General features: G+C 39.4%; 1 protein-coding gene across 1 annotated transcript in view; it reads right to left on the bottom strand.

Moving 5' to 3' along the window:
* The window catches only part of LOC136250635 (E3 ubiquitin-protein ligase rnf213-alpha-like), a 486640-nt gene that overhangs the window by 351493 nt on the left and 115085 nt on the right, over positions 1-20062 (bottom strand). Inside the window, exon 22 of the mRNA XM_066042860.1 lies at positions 19494-19900. Coding sequence (XP_065898932.1) covers positions 19494-19900 — 407 coding nt within the window. The remainder of the gene's footprint in view (positions 1-19493; positions 19901-20062) is intronic.

Genomic DNA, 20062 nt, shown 5'->3' with positions numbered 1-20062 from the left:
TTTCTCCATACTATGGCCTACTCAAAACCACCTGCTGGACCTCCGTCAGCATTGGGAAAATTGGGATATTAACTCAGGAAATCCTAGTATTTTGGTCATTCGATGCAAAATTATCAAAGAAATTAAAATGTTAACCCACTCTTTTCAAATTTCTTCAAAATAGGCACAAAGACAGTGCATCATGAGTCAAAGTCATACACCAAATTTCATTTGATTCCTTTCATCACATTCTGTGTTATGCCTGTTTGCTTTACTGGTATTTTATGGCATTTGTGATTGTGCAATACTTCTAATATTCAACTAGACAATGAAACCTATCCAACTGGATCACTGTATAATAAGGTCACCTGATTTAAACTGACTATTGTAACAGTCTCCTAATTGTGTTATTTGTGTACACAGTGACCTTAACATGTTTAATGCAACCACCTCCTTAATAAGACAGGCCTGCCAGAGGTGACTGGAATGAACAAGTTCACTATTACTTTTATGCTGAGCGATTAAGTAAATTTATACTAGTTAAATTAATGTAATCTCATTAACTAAATGGTTTTAGATATAAGTAAATTGTCTAAGTTCTGTTTTCAACATCAGCTTGACTTTCTTCCTTAAATAGAGTACATGTAAAGTAGTAATGATGGGATCCATGCCAAAATAGCCAAGCTGCAGACAGAATAGCCAATTTGTACCGCATGTGTGTGTATACGACAGGCTGTTGCTGACCACCCCAATATATGCTGTTGATAAATGCCGATGGAGGAAATCATTAGTGGAGCAAATACAGTATAGGTGGCAACAGGAAAGACTTTTAAGTGTAATTTTGTTTGTGCAATATAATGCGATGGATGCTCTTAAAGGCTGCATTTGTGTCTTCCACATGCAATTCTCAATTGTATGGATAACTTTGTTTCTGAAATTTTCTTCCTCCAATGCTCTATGTTATGGCTCACAGCTGACAAAATTTCAATCAATAACTTATTTCAAATCTAAATTTAGTTACGAATCATTAAAGTGGTAATTTATGGTGTGTAGAAGATTTTTCTTGCACATTTGGTCACAAAATGACTGGTACGTTGAGCACTTTTATATCATTGAAAGTTCTCTCTTGCATGCCAAATTATAAGGTTACCAAATTCTCATGCAAGAGGAGCAGCATTAAAGTGTAGGAGAATAGCACGCCTTAAAAACACACACACGTATGTATGACTGTGTGCTACCTCTTAATCAATATTTTTATGTACAGTAAATAGATCATCACATGCCCTTTGTACTGAAGTTATGTCTGTTGTTACCCACTTCTGCTCAATCACCTCTGTCTGTACCTTTTGTTGCTTTCACTGAATCATATTCTTTTATATGGCCAGAGACCTTCACAACACTATTCTTGACACCTTAAGACTCCACTATACTGTTCTTATTGGAAAGTTGTCCTGATCTTAGAGGCTTCAGAATAGTATTGTGAGATCCTCTAGCTACATACATAAAATATAGCTAGAGGTTCTCACGATATTATTCTGAGACCCCACTATGCTGTTTTTATTGGAAAGTTATCCTGATCTCAGAGGCTATTGTATGTGTGTTTATACAAATGGGACCTTAGACAAAATAATATTCTGGTTATCACAGTGTCCACATTTCAGGGTATATAGGGGGTACAAGAGGCAGCTACTCTACTGTATGGATACCACATATGATGCCCCAAACAAGGCATAACTTCCATTATTTCTGGAAAATAAGCTAAGTTAGCCAGATGATAGTAGAGCAGGTATGAATAATCTAAACACCAGGCAGTTAATAAGCATAGATGAAGAACACACATACTGTATAGTGAGTACTTTGTGACATACTCTGCAAGTATATAGCAAGTACTAGTTATTGAGCTTACATTTGATGATCTACATACTTGTACATTTGGGAGTTTGTAAAAGGTGGAATAAGGAATAGCGGAATAACGGAATAACTCGCATCACAACGAATGGGCATTTATATGGCTTATGCAATGTTAGGGTGATTGTACTGTTACAGCTGTTAACTCATCCCTCGTAGATATCCTTACAATGTAGGGTGATTGCGTGTACTGTTACAGTTGTGAACTACACTGCTTCGTCGCTCATAGCCGTCCTAGCGAAGTGATTACTATCATACGCTCTTACTACTACTGTATGTAGCTAAGTATCATTGCGCTAGCACAGCTAGAATATACAGTAGTTAGCTATTAGTTTCGTTTTAAGTCTTCATCCTTCCAGTGGAGGGATGAAACGAAACGGTTGTCACACCCCCTTTTGCTCGCGACATTGGTACCATACTTTACATACAGTAGTAGCTAGTAAGAGCTATAATCAAATGTAATTTTGCACTTCGTAAGCGGGTACTGTATGTTAAGTATGGTACCAACGTCATGAGCAAAGGGGGCGTGACAGTCGTTTCGTTTCATCCCTCCACTGGAAGGATGAAGACTCGAAAACGAAACTAATAGCTAACTACTGTATATTCTAGCTTAGCTACATATACAGTAGTAGTAAGAGCGTATAGTAATCATTTCGCTAGGACATCTATGAGTGAGAAAGCAGTGTAGTTCACAGCTGTAACAGTACACGCAATCACCTTACATTGTAAGGATATATACGAGGGATGAGTTCACAGCTGTAACAGTACAATCACCCTAACATTGCATAAGCCATATAAATGCCCATTCGTTGTGATGCGAGTTATTCCGTTATTCCTTATTCCGTCTTTTACAAACTCCCTGTACATTTAACATCTTTATGTATAAAACTCAAATTCTATCATTAGCACCAATGTTATTTAACATTTTGTAATACTTCACCTGATAATATTTTTGCACTTCATGGACTTTAGATAGAGAAAGAGTGTATTAACTGAGCTTTTTCCACACCAGCAAAACCGAAAAGAGGCAAATCATTATCACCAAGACACTTGATTCATTTAGAAGCATTAACAGGAAAAGGCCAGAATTAAATTTCCTACCACAAAACTGTGTTTGTTCTCTCAAGTCTAATAGTGATGGTAACCAACATAGTATAGCTTAAGCTGAAACAAACATTTGTTAAAATAAGCAAACTAAAGAAAGTCAAGAGAGCAAATGTGAATGGGCCTGTGAATATAGGGCATGTGAGCACATAAAATTTATCTACTTTTCAAACTTTAATCACCCATACCTTTATGTACCAATGTGCTATAGCTTTGAAAATTTAAGCAGGTATTAAGAAATTGATTGGCTTTATAATACAAGTAGCAGAATGCATATATTTCACTCCAATACTGAGATACGTCCTGCTGTGTGACAGGGTGTAGTTTGTGCCTACAGGGCCTATGACAGTTATTGAGACATACGTAACTACGGTATGCATAATGATGCTTTCAGGGGTTTATGGGACTATTTAATTATTCAGGTTTTATCTGACATCAATTGTAATACCTCAGATTTGTTAAATAGCCAGATTATCAAACAATTTTGGGTAAAACTGAAACCCACAGAAGCTATTTTGTGAAATTTGTATGGTTGCTATGCAGCTAATTAAACTTTGGTTGCTATGACAAGATGCCCAAGGCTGACACCAGTCCAGCAGGTGGAATATTACTTTAGGTATACAGAATAATCCAAAAGTGCATTAAAATAAACTATAGACCATTTTGCAAACTTTACCCTGCTGTCTACCAGACTATCACCGAATCTTAAGAAAAAGAAGGTTAGGCAGCACATAGCCCAGAGTGTGGTGTTCATGTAAGAAGGCGTTCTCTTTGATAGTAGGTTTCTGATTCTGTGAAGCATCTGGATTGTTATGGGCAGGCGCCTTCTGACAGGGTGAATACATGCTTGCTGCCTCTTAATACCTCTGAGAATGAGTTGAAGCCGGGGTGTGAGTTGTTGGTTGAAGTGATTATGTAGGCTTCTGCAGAGGTACCTGTGACAGACTGCTGATAGGTAGACTTTAACCCTTTATTATCGAATGGCTAATATATTGCCATAACGAGTGCCCTTTATAAACGGAGCCATAACTCCTTTTTCCTAGGGGCTACGAAGCTGAAATTGTTACCAAACTGCTCAGAAGGACCGGGCGTTTTTAATGAAGTTTACCGTTCGGCGATAGGAAGAAGCATGGGCAAGTTATGGCACTTGGCAATATAAAATAGCGTATACAAAACAATAATACCTGTTTAAAACACCATGTTCGCCTTCTCCCTGCTACTAGGAGGCTTTAGTTGGAATTACTCCTTTCCCCACGTGATAAGGATTCTAAAATAAATAGTGTGATGTCATCGCGTTGATTAGTAAGATGGCGGCGCCCATCTTTCAATGCCATGGCGATACGGAGAAGATACGCTTTCTTCGCTTCATAGCGCGTGAGTTGTGTGTGTGATCTGTAAGTATTCTAGCTGTGTTGGTAGAAGAGAGAGATGGCTATCAAACGGTATATAGCTTGATGGGTTAATTAATGGGTGGGGTCCACTCGTATCGCCCACAGTTCACACAAGCCATAAAAGTTTTCACACTTGCGGTTTTGTAAAAAAAACTTCGGTAATAAAGGGTTAATGGTTGCAAGGGAGATATTATGAGTAGCCAGGTGTGTCATGAAGAGTGTCAGAGTGCATTCTGAGGTTGGGATTGGCATGATTCCTACCCCCTTGCAGAACTTCAAGTACTTCCTTCGACCTGCTCCATGGTTGACCTTAGTAGAAAATTCTGTAAAAACTTTTGAGCTTTACCGAGCAGCCCATTAATATGGGTGTTCTCCACACTCAATGGTCACCCGTGATCTGTAAATGATACAGCCATCTATCTAAGCACATCTTATATAACTACTGTAGTGATTAGGGGGTATTCTTATATAAATACAACTAAAGTGATAAAACCAGAATATGAAGGAATACAACACACAGATCATGAAGTACGAGTTTGCTAACAAGGTGTATCAGTTGTCAATGAGAGTACATCTGAAGTCTATTTATGGTGCGCCTGAAGTGACGCAGGAAGGAGGGGGAAGTCCAGTCCAGCCTTTGATGGGATATGATCTTTAGAAGAGGTGTTGGAATCAGCATTGGGACCCTAGAAGTGTGGGGGTTTGACTACAGAAACTCCCTTGATTGGTTTCTTGAGAGCTTGTCTGCTGCAGTGTTCAGCACGCCTGGGATATGAGAGGCTGTTATTTTGATGTCAAAATAAGCTGCAAAGAACCACAGACATCGTAATAAATGTATAACTAGTGGCTCCTTGGGCCTTTGTTGATTGAACGTACAACGCTGCTGTTACCACACTTAAATTCCACTCTTGAGCCAGATAGCAGTGGACCCCACACTGCACAGCTTAACACTATCGGGACTAGTTCCTTTGCCATTATATCCCTTTGTGACCATTCATTCAACCAGGCCAAATGTATCCAGTGAGTGCCAAAGACTGCACCGCAACCCCAGAGTCCTGTGAGAATTCTGTAGTCAGGTAAGGAGCAGTCAAAAAAGCTCAGCTCATTCCAGTGGGTGGCAAAGAGTTGCCACCATCGTAGGTCTGAGTGGAAGTCTTTTGTGAGACCAGTGAAATAGGATAACCTCTTGAGACATGCTGCTGCACTGTACATTCTGGAAACGAATGTCCTTCCTGGAATAACCACCTTAGTAGCATGCTGAAGAAGGCCTACCGGTCTCTCTTTTTGTGGTCTTTTTGTATGATAGCCAGGCTGCCACCTGTTTGCAGATTCGTTTCAACTTGTCTTCTGGCAAGCGGGCCTGCATGCACTGAGTATCTAGTGTGATCCCCAGGAAAGTTAAACAATGTGAAGGGCTTTCAATCTTTTCCAGGGCAAGGGGTATTCCCAAGATATCCTTGATCACAGTGAGGTTATTGGCACATGTGGAGGACTGTTGAGGGCCCATAGTGAGGAAATCATCCAGGTAGTGCAAGACTGGAGAAATGTGCTGCTGTTTTAGTATCCATGACAGCAAGTCAGCCAAAACATTGAACAATTTTGGGGCAGACCTGAGCCTGAATGGTAAACAGGTGTCGATGAATATGTGTTGGTCCCATCTCACTGATAAAAGGTGGCAATCCGCGGGATGTACAGGTAGGAGGCGGAAGGCACTTTTAATATCTATCTTTTCCAGGAGGGTCCCATAGCCAATCTGCCTAATTTGTTCAATAGCTGAGTCTACTGTTATGTACTTCAAAGAACAGTGCTCTGGGAATTCCTCCATTGACACTGCCATCAGTCGGGTGAGAGAGGTCCACAATTAGCCTCCACTTGTTTGGTTGGTGATTTATGGGGACGATACCAAACTGGCTGACATGGGCTTGTGGGACTATGGACTTTGGGAATGGACCAGCAACGCGTCCAGCAGCAATTTCTTCGGTCAAATTTTTTACTGTGCCTGGGTACTGGAGAGCACAAGTTAAATTTCGTTTCGCAGACTGTAATAGTTTGGATTGCTGCTTGAAACCAATACGGAATCCTTCAGTTATTCCATTGATAAAAAAGTCCACTAAAGGTCTGTTTAGGTGATCCGACAGCAGCCTTTTCCAGTTGTTTACCTTCAGTGGTGAGGAGATTGCTGTGGCTGCAGGTGGTACTTTGACATAAACTGGTAGCCCATCCAAGTGGGATGTCCACACCTGGATCCAGTCAGCATAATTGCAGTGCAAGTCATCAGTGTGCATGTCAATGATGTGCTCCACTGTCATTACTGTAAAGGGACAAAAGGCAATTGTCAATGATCAGGATAGGCAACCTGTGTGTGCTTGCATATATTTCTAGAATATTATTGCACTTGGGTTTTGCGTGACAAGGGGTTGCAGCTATACTGTCTCATACTGATGACTTATGACCCTTATGAGTAGACTTATATATACATATATTATATATACACAAGCGTACAGTGTACATAAATGCATAAATGAATGCAGTGCAATGTACATATGAGGCATATAGTGTACATGAAGCAAGGGGGGGTGCTGCCCAAAGTTGAAGTGTTTAGCTAGATGAGAGTCTACATGTCTACATAAGGTATGGTTAGCGGGATGAAGTTAGTAACAGCAAATTATGACTGGTTACTACGTATGTTGCTGATCTTTTTGTCTGTAGGTAAACTGGGAGGCTTTATGGTGTTTATCCTGGACCTTGGGGTTGTGGACACACCGGTAGCACATGTGTTTGTAACGACAAGCAGCTCAGGTGCACCCATTTGGATTGTTATTCCAATCTAAACAGATCGGTGTCTTCTTCGCAGGGAATTGACTTTGGCGGGCTGAACGCTGAGAGGGGTTTGGAATGAGCAAGTCATGAGGAATAGTTCCTTGTGGCTAACAACCCTTGATACCTCTGTCAGGAAATGTTGTGTTCCAAATGGTGATGTCTATGATGGACCACTACTTGGTATGGGAAGCTGATGCCTTCAAGTGGAAATGGCAGTCATAGATAGTCCACTGACCATCATGGCAGTTCTGTGAAGCTCTTATTATGAGGCTTTGATAGCTTATTAAGTCAGCAACACATTTAGGCTTTGAGCGGGATACAATTGCCATGTAGATCCCAAAGCAACCCATTCCACTATGTCAGAAACCTCAGGGAGTTGCTTGCGTGACCCAAGTTGGTTCCCGTATTGAGTTCGGCAGAGTCGAGGTAGTTTGGCGAAAGCTCTGCCATCTCAATGAATAATCCTTCTTCTATCCTTCTCACAAGTCTAGCTGGTACGGGAAGGAGACCATTACTAATTAAAACTGGGGACTCTAGCTTCTCAGTCTTGTATGTAATATCCAAGTCGGAGCTGTCAATACTAATGAGGTCGTCGATCTGATTGATGATGAGATCCCAGCTGCTGAATATGGTAGAGTGCATCACCCTCAGGGAGCTTGTCCAAGGCTAAGGATGGTATATACAGACAGTGAAGGAAAGGATGTGCCAGTATACAAGTTTAATCTGCATGCAGTGTGCTTTATATAGAAGCAAGCATACAGTACACTTTATAAAGAAACAAGCATACAGTACACTTTATATAAAAGCATGAAGGCAAGGCTATGGCTAGTCTCGTGCCCAGACCCCACCCACCGCACCGAGCAGGGTCCAGTGACAAACACAAGAGTTTTGAGCCCTATGTCATTTTCCTTTCTGACCAATCAGACGCTTTAATTCAGCTGTAATGTGATTTGATAGGCTAAAACAACGAAGATGGACGACTGGAACCATGGATACAAATGCATAACCAATATGGCGGCGGGCCCAAAAATGTAGCGTAAGTCACCAGACCCCACCCAACACAGCGGGTGGGGTCAGGGCACGAGACTAGACTATGGCATATATTATATAGATAGTACACTTGTATGATATTAAATTGCGGCTAATATCACTCCCACACACACTATATTGCCATGTTGTCTGCAATTACTCTTACAAAAGTCTTCGTTGTCAGCGTCATCATTGTCACTGTTCTCTTTGGATTCGCTGCTTGACGACATTTCATGGTTGTTGTTGCCTTGGTGATGAGAAGACCGGTAGGACTTCTGGGAGTTTCCGGATGTGCGACGGCTGGTTCTTCTCGTTGTATGCTCTTCTTGTGGTGAAGCCAGCATGACGGCGCTTGATTGCGGCAACGCTTTGACAACTGCCGTTACGTGCCGTCGTCAATGAGCATGTCTTCTGTCACTTCTCACTGGTGGATTCATTGTTGTTCCTTTTCTTCTTTCCCGCTGTAACGGGAATCATCGAAGCCGAGCTCTCCTACACAGGTACGGCTGTTTTCTTACCAGCAGTCTTAATTGTCGTCTTCGTGACCTCTGTCTTCTTAGCAGCAGTCTTCGTTGCCGTCTTCGAGACGTCCTTCACGGTTTTCTTCTGGGATGACCACAATGTGAACTGCTGCCTTTGAGTCCGTTTTGGCATCTTGGTCGCTTTTAAAACTATTAACTCTAAACCACCACTTGCTCACACCATAGATATTATATACTATGCACCCGGGATTGTGTACCGCCGGTTTTCAAAGGAACAATCCGCATTGTACTCGTTAACACTTTTCCTTTGTAGTCTACAGCGAAAGTGTTGTACCCAGTGTTGTACTAGGTGACATAGTGCTGGTGTTTTATAGCATCATATCTGCTACCCTCTACAGTTCTAATGGCTAGGGAACAGGTCCTAATCGGCTAAGTATCGAAGCCAGTAAATCGGAACGAGTTGAGTAGTACAACAGTGGTATCCGCTTCGTGTTGCTTGGAAGGTGTTTGGGGATTTCAGATCTTGTTAAATGGCTAAATATGTCACTTACTATAACACTGTTGGTTGAGTGGACACAGACAGATGGTTTAAAATAGGCATGATGATTGTAGCCTGGTTTTCTGAGTCGTTGCTCGATGAAATATGCAGCGAGTTTGAGGCTTGTAAAATCACTTTCACGATGTTTATGCTGTATTTCAAGCGTTTTATTGGTAATTCAGTCTATTAATTTGGTGTTCTAGTGTATCCTTGTACTGTCTACTAAACGTTGAAGAGGTTAAATCTTTCGCATTACTAAAATCACCAGGAGGTGGCCAGTTTTACAGGAGATGTTTACGATTACTAAGTATATTGAAGTACAATGCAGATTGTTGTGTTGATAGGTGTTAACAGTTGGTACGCAATCCCATGTGCGTAGTATATAATATCTATGCTCACACCAGCTGCCAATTATATGGCACGTGTTACTACGCCTGTGCATATATTCTTATTAATGCCCTACTATTCCTATTACTGCCTCCCCCCTCTGATCAACTGCCCGATGCTGCTGCTGTCATCCTCGACATTAATTTGGTTTAAAGGTATTTAACCTTCATATAGTGATAGAGTGCGGAAACCACACCTCTTAACAATCTAGCTATTTACTTAACAGTACACAAGATGACCTCACCCCTTATTGGTCTAGCTAGCTGCACATGACTTGATAAAACAGTCACTCTAATACAACAGTCATGTATGGTATTCTAATAGAACAGTCGCAAGTTACACTGTAACTAGCTGCGCTACAACAAAGAACTAAACAAACTAGTATTATAAATATTGTTAATTTAAAAATGAAGTAGGGAACTATGCAATAAAAAGTAGCGAAACAAGAGATGAATGACAGTATTACAGCATAGCTCAGTGAAAGTCCCTACTTTGGCACATTAGCTATAATTTTGTTCAATGCCAAAGTAGGGACTTTGCCACTGAGCTATGCTGTAATATCATCATTCATCTCTTGTTCCACTACTTTTTATTGCATAGATCCCTACTTCATTTTTAAGTTAACAATTTTTTAGATACTAGTGAAAATTTGCATAACCCAGAATTTGTAGTTTATACCTGCTAGCTCTATATGTGACTGAATTTGACAAAACAAGGCTTTGACGCACAAAGCTTTGTTAGGAGATATAGCGATTTTCAGTAATCATTGTGTAATAACTTCCCAGTGCCTACAGCTGTGCAAACAAAATTTGCACCAATTATTCATCTATTTACTAGCTATCACTGAGTGGGTGTATACATTTCTGATACCCAAAATTTTCCCTGTTTTGAGCAGCTTTTTTCAAGCGGGTAATAATATCACAGGTGGTAGTAATAGGGTGGGAGGGTGGGGGTGGTGGGTGGGCTAAATATAGGAGTATAAAATGAAGTAAGAAGACGATTGGAATCCAGAGGCCACGTTTGGATTCTCCATGGCCCTCCATGGCCCTCAAATCACTCCAAATTGACTGAGAACAATATTGGTGAGCTCTCTGTGAAGTCCCAGCTCACTACACACCATTATCACAAAGCCATGGCCATTTAATGGTGCCAATCTCCCACTTGTAGCTTTGACAGGGTCGGAAGAAAGCTGCTACAGAAACCAGACTTGCCAGTCCTGAAGGAAGTACAGTGTGGAATATGATAATGTATTAGACCAGCAATCCATTTCTGGTAAAAACGTAAGTTGGATTTTGTGTGTGTGGAAGCCTTGTTATATGAAATCCGGTCACATATAGCAATAAACATTTGGCCTTTTATCAGTAAGGCAGTCACTATAATAACAATAGCTGTAGGCCTTTAGCTATAATATTATAAAAAACAAGTGCAGAGTATATTACAAATCAAGACACACGGTATGTCGTGCGGCCCAAGAAGCCGGCGCGCCACACCGTGAGTATTAACATTGACAGGAAGAAAGAAAACGTGATTTTCATACCTTTGTAGCTCCGTGATCCTTCATCCGATTGGAACCAATTTTGCGGCAGAGGTGCCCACCAGGTAGGCCACCCCACATACAAAATTTGAAGAAAATCGCCTTAGTCATTTCCGAGATATGAGTGCCCAAAAGTTTGATTTTATTTCTTTGTTTTTCTTCTTATTCTTTGTCTTTTCGTACACTTTGAAAAATTGCTATAAAACACAAACGCGTATTCCGATTGCCTTGAAATGTGGCACACATAAAGGGAGTCCAACGAAGAATCCTAATATCAAATTTGGTGCAAATTCGGTGAATGGTTCAGGAGGTATGATCGCTTATTCGCGTAAAACAAGATTGATTTGTTGTCACGCCTACAGGGTAAACCGCTTCATGGAATGAGTTGAAAATCAGTTTGTGAATAGATCAACCATTGTAGGAGTGCCCTTTGGTAGTTTGAAAACAATCGAAATTAAGATCATGGAGATATGACATGAAACCGAAGGTGTGTAACAATTGCACAATCGAGATTCGTGAATAAAAATACCAATAATTTTCACGCCTACCAAGCAAACCGCTTAGAGCAGTGAGCTGAAAATTGGTATGTAGCTGGAATAGTCATCGTAGAAGGTACTTGCAGTAGTACAGAACAATCGATTTACAAACCACTGACTTATGATTCCAAAGCCAACTCCGTGTAGCAAATGCGAGATCGAGATACTCTAATAGAACACTCACCCTAATAGAGCATTCACCTAGTTCATGATTTACCCCATTATAGATTGCAAGTTATGCTGTAGGGAGTTCAGCAGCAACCAGTTAATATTTTAGACAGTTCAGCTACAAGCAAATCAGAGTTCAGTTACAAAGAAACCACCCTGTGGAGAGTTCAGCTACAAACAAATCACCCTGTAGAGAGTTCAGCTACAAACAAATCACCTTGCAGAGAAACGATCACCCTGTAGAGAGTTCAGCTAGATGAAGTCACCTTGTAGAGAGTTCAGCTACAAAGAAACAACCATGTAGAGAGTTCAGCTGCAAACAAATCACCCTGTAGAGAATTCAGCTACAAACAAATCGCCCTGTAGAGGGATCAGCTACCTTGTAGAGAGTTCAGGTACAAAGAAACCATCATGTAGAGAGTTCAGCTAGAAACAAATCACCCTGTAGAGAGTTCATGCAGCTAGAAACAAATCACCCTGTAGAGAGATCAGCTAGAAGAGGTCACCTTGTACAGAGTTCAGCTACAAAGAAACCATCATGTAGAGAGTTCAGCTGTAAACAAATCACCCTGTAGAGAGTTCAGCTACAAAAAGATCACTCTGTAGAGAGTTCAGCTAGAAGAAGTCACCTTGTAGAGAGTTCAGCTACAAAGAAACCATCATGTAGAGAGTTCAGCTGCAAACAAATCACTCTGTAGAGAGTTGAGCAAGAAGAAGTCACCTTGTAGAGATCACCCTGCAGATAGTTCAGCTACAAACAAGTTACCCTGTAGAGAGGTCAGCTAGAAGAAGTTACCTTGTAGAGAGTTCAGCTACAAAGACACCATCATGCAGAGAGTTCAGCTGCAAACAAATTATCCTGTAGAGAGTTCAGCTAGAAGAATTCACCTAGTAGAGAGTTCAGCTACAAAGAAACATCATGTAGAGAGTTCAGCTACAAAAAGATCACCCTGTAGAGAGTTCAGAATTCAACTTGTAGAGAGTTCAGCTACAAAGAAATCATCATGTAGAGAGTTCAGCTGCAAACAAATCACTCTGTAAAGAGTTCAGCTAGAAGAAGAAGTCACCTTGTAGACAGTTCAGCTACAAAGAAACCGCTATGTAGAGAGTTCAGTCTCAAACAAATCACCCTGTAGAGAATTCAGCTACAAACAAATCACCCTGTAGAGGGATCAGCTAGAAGAAGTTACCTTGTAGAGAGTTCAGCTACAAAGAAACCATCAAGTAGAGAGTTCAGCTACAAAGAAACCACCATGTAGAGAGTTTAGCTGCAAACAAATCACCCTGTAGAGGGATCAGCTAGAAGAAGTTACCTTGTAGAGAGTTCAGCTACAAAGAAACCATCAAGTAGAGAGTTCAGCTACAAAGAAACCACCATGTAGAGAGTTTAGCTGCAAACAAATCACCCTGTAGAGAATTCAGCTACAAACAAATCACCCTGTAGAGGGATCAGCTAGAAGAAGTTACCTTGTAGAGAGTTCAGCTACAAAGAAACCATCACGTAGAGAGTTCAGCTACAAAGAAACCACCATGTAGAGAGTTTAGCTGCAAACAAATCACCTGTAGAGAGTTCAGCTAGAAACAAATCACCCTGTAGAGAGATCAGCTAGAAGAGGTCACCTAGTAGAGAGTTCAGCTACAGAGAAACCACTGAATAAAGAGTTCAGCTGCAAATAAATAACTTGTAGAGAGTTCAGTTACAAACAAATCACCCTGTAGAGGGATCAGCTAGCTTCTAGAGAGTTCAGCTACAAAGAAACCATCATGTAAAGAGTTCAGCTGCAAACAAATCACCCTGTAGAGAGATCAGCTAGAAGAAGTTACCTTGTAGATAGTTCAGCTATACAAATACATCACTCTGTAAAGAGATCAGCTAGAAGAAGTTACCTAGTAGATAGTTCAGCTACAAACAATTCACCCTGTAGAAAGATCAGCTAGAAGACGTCACCTTGTAGAGTGTTCAGTACAAAGAAACCACCATGTAGAGAGTTCTGTAATAAATATTATATATAATTTGTATATTTACTGATAAAATCAGAAATATTTAAAGTATTTAACATCTGTTTCATCTTTTCTCCTTCCTGTGGTAAAGAAAAAAGATATACAAATACAAAAAGAAGTGAAATCTAATCCAAAACAGCCAAGCTGTAAACAAGAGTGCGGCCCTGAGAAAGGCTAGGTGAAAAAAGATGTGAAATCCAAGGTAGCGGCCAAGAAATGGCTGTGATGGTAGGTTAATGGTAAAAATTTTAATAACGACAATTCAGGTGAATTTGTTGCCAAGACCAAGCGGCACAAAATTCACCTGAATTATTGTTATTAAAATTTTTACCATTAACCTACCATCTTGGCCGCCACCTTGGATTTCACATCTTTCTTCACCATTGCCTTTCTCAGGGCCGCAATCTTTTTTTTACAGCTTGGCTGTTTTGGATTAGATACTATTTAAAGTATTGCTGCAGCAACATATAATAAATAGTATGTACTAAGTATCAAGTTAAAACTATATCAGAAGCAATTATAAACTTTTAAATCAAGGGCAGATCTAGGATTTCCCAAGGGTTGGGGGGGGGGGCTAAGCTAGGGGCATCTATAGTGGGGGTTAAAATGTGGCAACTGGTTGATACAACTAGTAGTGTAGTGTAAGAAGCACACTCAGCATGAGGAACATGCTTTATCTAGGGAAGCTGGGGGCATGTCCTAAATTTTTGCAAATTTAGCTTTCTGAGATTGAATTTGGCAATAATATTGACTGCACCTTATTGAATAAACATTGTGAGCCACTTTAACTAGCAGTGGTAACTAACTTTCATATAAAGGGCACAACATATATGCTGCAGTATGGTTATTGTTCAAAGTCGAAGTTCAAGGGGTCTAGGAGTTGGTCTTTGTTTAAAGAATGTGCTATTAGAGTAGTTGACTGCTCTACTAAAGTATTTCAATGTTTAGCAGCTGTTTTATGTAGTTTTACTCCTCTTGTTGATTCTTAGAAGAGAATAGCTCTTCTATATTCACTCTTTTCATGCCCATGTATGTTTTTGATGCAACTGCATCTGTACTGTAGCTTCTACTATCTTTCTAGCCAGCACATAGTAAAATTTTGGAGGGGGTGCTTCAGCCTCCCATCCCCTCCCCTAAATCCGCCCTTGTTTATTACATCATTATCTTTATTAATTGCCACCTGCAATACAAACTTAAGGACACCTTCTTCCCTGCATAAAGTTCACTCATTTTTCTACCATCACTATACCTTGAAACTGATTGCCCGAAGAGATATAATAATTGCAGCCTAGCTATATGGGTGAATAGACCATTTAGGTATATAATAAGCATCTTCTGAAAGCATCACCTTCTTATTTGAAATGCTTTTAGTCACTCTGAAGATACTTTTGGGTTTGATTCCACCTAACTGCCAAGGTACCATGGAGGGATTGTGAGGCTGGTTTCTGGTTAACATTTTTTTGTGAAAAGGTGTAATTTTTTTATGATCCTTAATATACAGTCCTACTGTACTGTATGATGTACTTTCAACAAAATTATCAATATATGACACATGCAGAAATTGCCCAAAATGGAAATTGTGAGCAGCTCAAAAGTTTCCAAAAACGGAAAATTTTAGTTGCCAGAAATGGCTGTTATATTGTTCCAATGAATTGCCAACTTTGACACTTTTGGGTATCAATTTTTTGCCATTTTTGGCAAACTAAATCCCACAATTTATTAGTTCATTATTCTTATAAAAGTAGTACACTTATTTCCAGTCTTGGTAGCTTTGAACACCATCTTGTGGTTGTTCAAAGCAAAACAGAAGTTGCCAATTTTGGAAACTGTAAGTAGTTTCCAGTTTTGGCAATTTAAAAAAGTTGCTAGAAGTAGTATCTTTTTGCTGCTCAGAAATTGTGAAGATTGCCATTTTTGGCAATTTCTGAGTAGTTGCCATAATTGGTTTGTAACATACCACTAGGTTTTTGTGGTTTGAAAAAATTCCACTAACAATCATGGATATACAAAAATGCCAACCATGTGTAAAATGCGCATGATAAAGTTTTGTTAATAAAAAAGTATTACTTGCCATGTCTACCAGGCAAACTAGCTAATGAAATCAGCTGACAATAAGTAGAGAGGTAGATTAATTATTTTAGAACAATCTTTCAGTAATTTACAAGGAATTAGATTACAAACCACTGAGGTACACTACGAAAGTCAACTAGATGTAACAAGTGCATGATCGAGATACTCTAATAGTGCAGTCACCCTAATAGAACATTCAGCTATGAAATAAGTCAATCTATTAGAACGTTCAGCTCCAATCAAATCACCATGTAGAGAGTTCAGTTACAAACAAGTCACCCTATCGAGAGTTCAACTACAAACAAGTCCGGCGGAGGCTGTTACTTCTAGCAACTTGGAATATTTTAGAAAGAGTTGTGACAGTTATTTTTATAACTGACTATATTTTCTTATCAAAATATGTACATTTTCCCTTTTATAGAAGTTGTACATTAATCAAATATAATAATAATAATAATAATAAGTCACCCTGTATAGTGTACAGCTACAAACAGGTCACCCTGTAGAGACTTCAATTACAAACAAGTCACCTGAGTTCAACTACAAACAAGTCACCCTGAAGAGAGTTTTGCAACAAAAAAGTCACCGTGTAGAGAGTTCAGCTACAAATAGCCTGTGGATAGTTCAACCACACACAAGTCACCTGTAGAGCTCAGCTACAAAAAGTTCCCCACTAGAGAGTTCAGTTACAATCACGTAGAGAGTTCAAATCACCCTGCAGATAGTTCAGCAATAAGCAAGTCCACATGTAGAGAGTTCAGCTACAAAAAGGCACCCAGTACCAGTGGAGTGTTCAGTTACAAACAAGTCACTATGTAGAGAATTCAACTACAAACAAGTCACCCTGTATAGATTTCAGCAACAAACAAATCACCTTGTGGAAAGTTTAGCCACAAACAAATAACCTTATAGAGAGTTTAGGTACAAACAAGCCACCCGTAGAGAGTTCAGCTGCAAACAAATTCCTATTTGGATGGTTCAGTCACAAACAAGTCACCCTGTGGAGAATTCAGGTACAAAAAAACACTCAGTAGAACAGTCAGCTATCAACATGTCACCCTGTAGAAAAATCAGCTACAAACTATTAGTAACCATACTGTGGAGAATTTAGTATTAAACAAGTCACCATGAAGAGATTTCAACCACAATGAAGTCACACTTTAGAGAGTTCAGCTACAAACAAGTCACCCTCAAGAGAGTTCAGCAACCAATAAATCACCCTGTGGAAAGTTCAGTATTAAACAAGTCACCCTGTAGAGAGTTTAGCTACAAACAAGTCACCTGTAGAATTCAGCTATAAAAACCACCCAGTAGAGCGTTCAGCTACAATGTAAGTCCCCCATAGAGAGTTCAGCTACAACAAGTCATTGAAGAGAGTCCAGCTACATTGAAAATCATTCTATAGCGAGTTCAGCTACAAACAAGTTACCTTGTAGAGATTTCTGCTACAAGATAGTCTACCTGTAGGAGAGAGGACATGTGATAATTTTCATACAGTATTAATTTTTGTAAAAAATGTATCATTATTAAAAAGTATCCAAAGAATTCAGGTCTTGATATCTTCCTCCTTTCTGCAGTAAGAAAAAGACAAGTAAAAGAAACTCCAAAACTGGCCACAGGTTGGCTTTGGAGTATACAAATACAAAAAAGATGCGATATCTATACAAAAACAGCCAAGCTGTGAAAAATGGGTGTGGCCCCCAAAAATCCAGGGTGAAAAAAGATGTTAAGCTGATATTTGAAGCCGTTTAAGTGCCAGCCTACAAACCACATGCGGCTGTTGTATCATAATTGGCATTACCATGCATAACTGTAGTATCTGTGTTAAGCGCTCATGAATTGCGCCAGAGAACACAGTGAAGAGCAGTATGTTTTTTACTTTAAAATTGTCACTGAAGTGTTAGCAAATGATTGCCTGATGGATCACTAGCATGAATTAGTCTAAAAGTAAGTGTTATTTAAGGTGAAAAGTGTGAACGCAAGTTTTGCTTGTAGCCAACATGTGCTTGTGCCTTGTTTTCGCGAGTGATAGGGTATGCTGGTAGTTTGTATTGTAAATATAAGCTGCTTGTGTAGGGGACTATGTTACCAGCTGGAATCACAAGGCGTAACAAGCTGCTGATGATGACGTGCCTAGCATAACCTATCCAAGAGCGACTTGCTGGAGACTCCAGGCATAGCAAGAAACTAGTCCCATGTGTGAAGAAGAGAAAACAGAGCTTCTTTATGTTTAGAACAGTGTTTATGACACGTTATTTTGAAAAGTTGGTGAATGTGGTTAATAGGAATTTGTGTGGTTATTATATCAATAATGTTGGGTGCATGCAATCTTTGTACATGTTTACTAAAAATAAAACTAGTTTTAGAGTGATAGCCGTAAAAGCTTCAAATTTTGCACGGAGATAGGCAGATAAATTCTCCACAGGACTATTGTCCATAGCACTATGGCTTCGTGAATAATGGCGATGGAAACACGAGGGTTTGGTTAGTGAAACACATCTTCAGCGCTTGCTATCAATGTAAGCTATGGATTAATACTTTTCATAGATATGTGAGTTGTAATCTTAAGTATATTTAGTGCAATTTCCGGTGCGCTAGTGGTAAAGATGAAGGACTAGTTTCGATTTAAGCACTCTGGAAAGAATCTCACGTAGCTACAGAACAGTAAAGGCTAGCGAAATTCTGTTTGGTTTGTGTTGAAGAGAAAGGTAAACACTACCAATACAAGTACCATATGGATTCATTTTACACATTGTCTGGTTGTAAAAGACAGTACAAAATCATGCATTGTATGGCTTCAAATATTCACGAGCACCCTTAAATCAAAGGTGGTGGCCAAGAAATGCCTGTTAAAAATTTTAATAACGACAATTCAGGTAAATTTGTTGCCAAGTCCTAGTGAAACTGGAAGGAGGCAGTACAAATTCATCTGAATCGTTATTATTAAATTTTTGCCATTAACCTACCATCACAGTTATTTCTTGGCCACTATGCAAATTTTTATCTCGAGGACCTATTTGTTGCTAATGCAACAATCCATGGAGCAATTTTGACTGCTCCCTTTATTGATTAGATGTAATTAACCTAATCAAGACACATGATAGTGTATCATGACATGACAGTGTATCATGTGCACATGGCCAAGGAAGCTGGCGCATCACCCAGTGTGTATATTGACAGGAAGAACAAAAATGTGATTTCGCACATACGTACCTCCATGTTGCATTTACAAAACAAAATGATTTTTTGATGTGGAAATGCCTTTCACCTTCAGTACTCCATATCTAGACAAAAACAACCAAGATGTGAAAAAAAGGGGCAGCCCTAAAAAAATCCAGGGTGAAAAAAGATGTGAAATCAAAGGTGGTTAATGATCTGACAATAATAGTTGTTATTGACATTAGTAAATCAAATTAAGCAGAAAAATTGATTGCATTCAGGGAAGACCAATTTGGATGTGACAGTTAGATTTTGTATGTAAATTATCTGAATTAAATTACAGATGTACATTTAAAATACACATATATAACATGATCATGCAATTACCGTTTTAGTCTCATTAAAAGTCCATGAATGATCCATGTGATTGCCATGATAAAATGTTTTATAAGAGAGATGACAACTGTTTAAAGATGCAAAAACAGCACAAACAGTTTCAACATTTTCAATAGGATTGTTTAATTCTTCCTCTCCACTAAGCACACAATAATAATGCTCAAGGTGCATCAATAAGGCATTCTTTCTTAATTGCTGGTGATTAGCATCAGACAGTTTTTTGGTATCATATTTGAACGAGCTCAATTTTTCATCATCACATGTTTCAGCATTTTGTTTGCTGCCACTATACAAGTAGCTAATGCCACTAGCTACTGTTCCAATAAATCCTGAACTAGGTTTAGTTGGTGGCTTAGTATGCTCAGGTAGTATGATGCCATCAAACCGTTGATAGGTCACTGATGAATATAAGCAAAGAAGTAAACACTTGTACAATTATATCAATCAAGCATGAAATGATTACAGCACTCCATAAACTAAATGATAAACTTGGCTACATATACAGCTAAAAGTTAATAAAACTTTGTAATTATGTACTACAGTTAACATAAAATATAAAT

This window comes from Dysidea avara, chromosome 3, assembly GCF_963678975.1.
Source record: "Dysidea avara chromosome 3, odDysAvar1.4, whole genome shotgun sequence".
Lineage (NCBI taxonomy): Eukaryota > Metazoa > Porifera > Demospongiae > Dictyoceratida > Dysideidae > Dysidea > Dysidea avara.
Note: the sequence above shows the minus strand (reverse complement) of the source record. Positions and strands in the feature narration are given on the sequence as shown.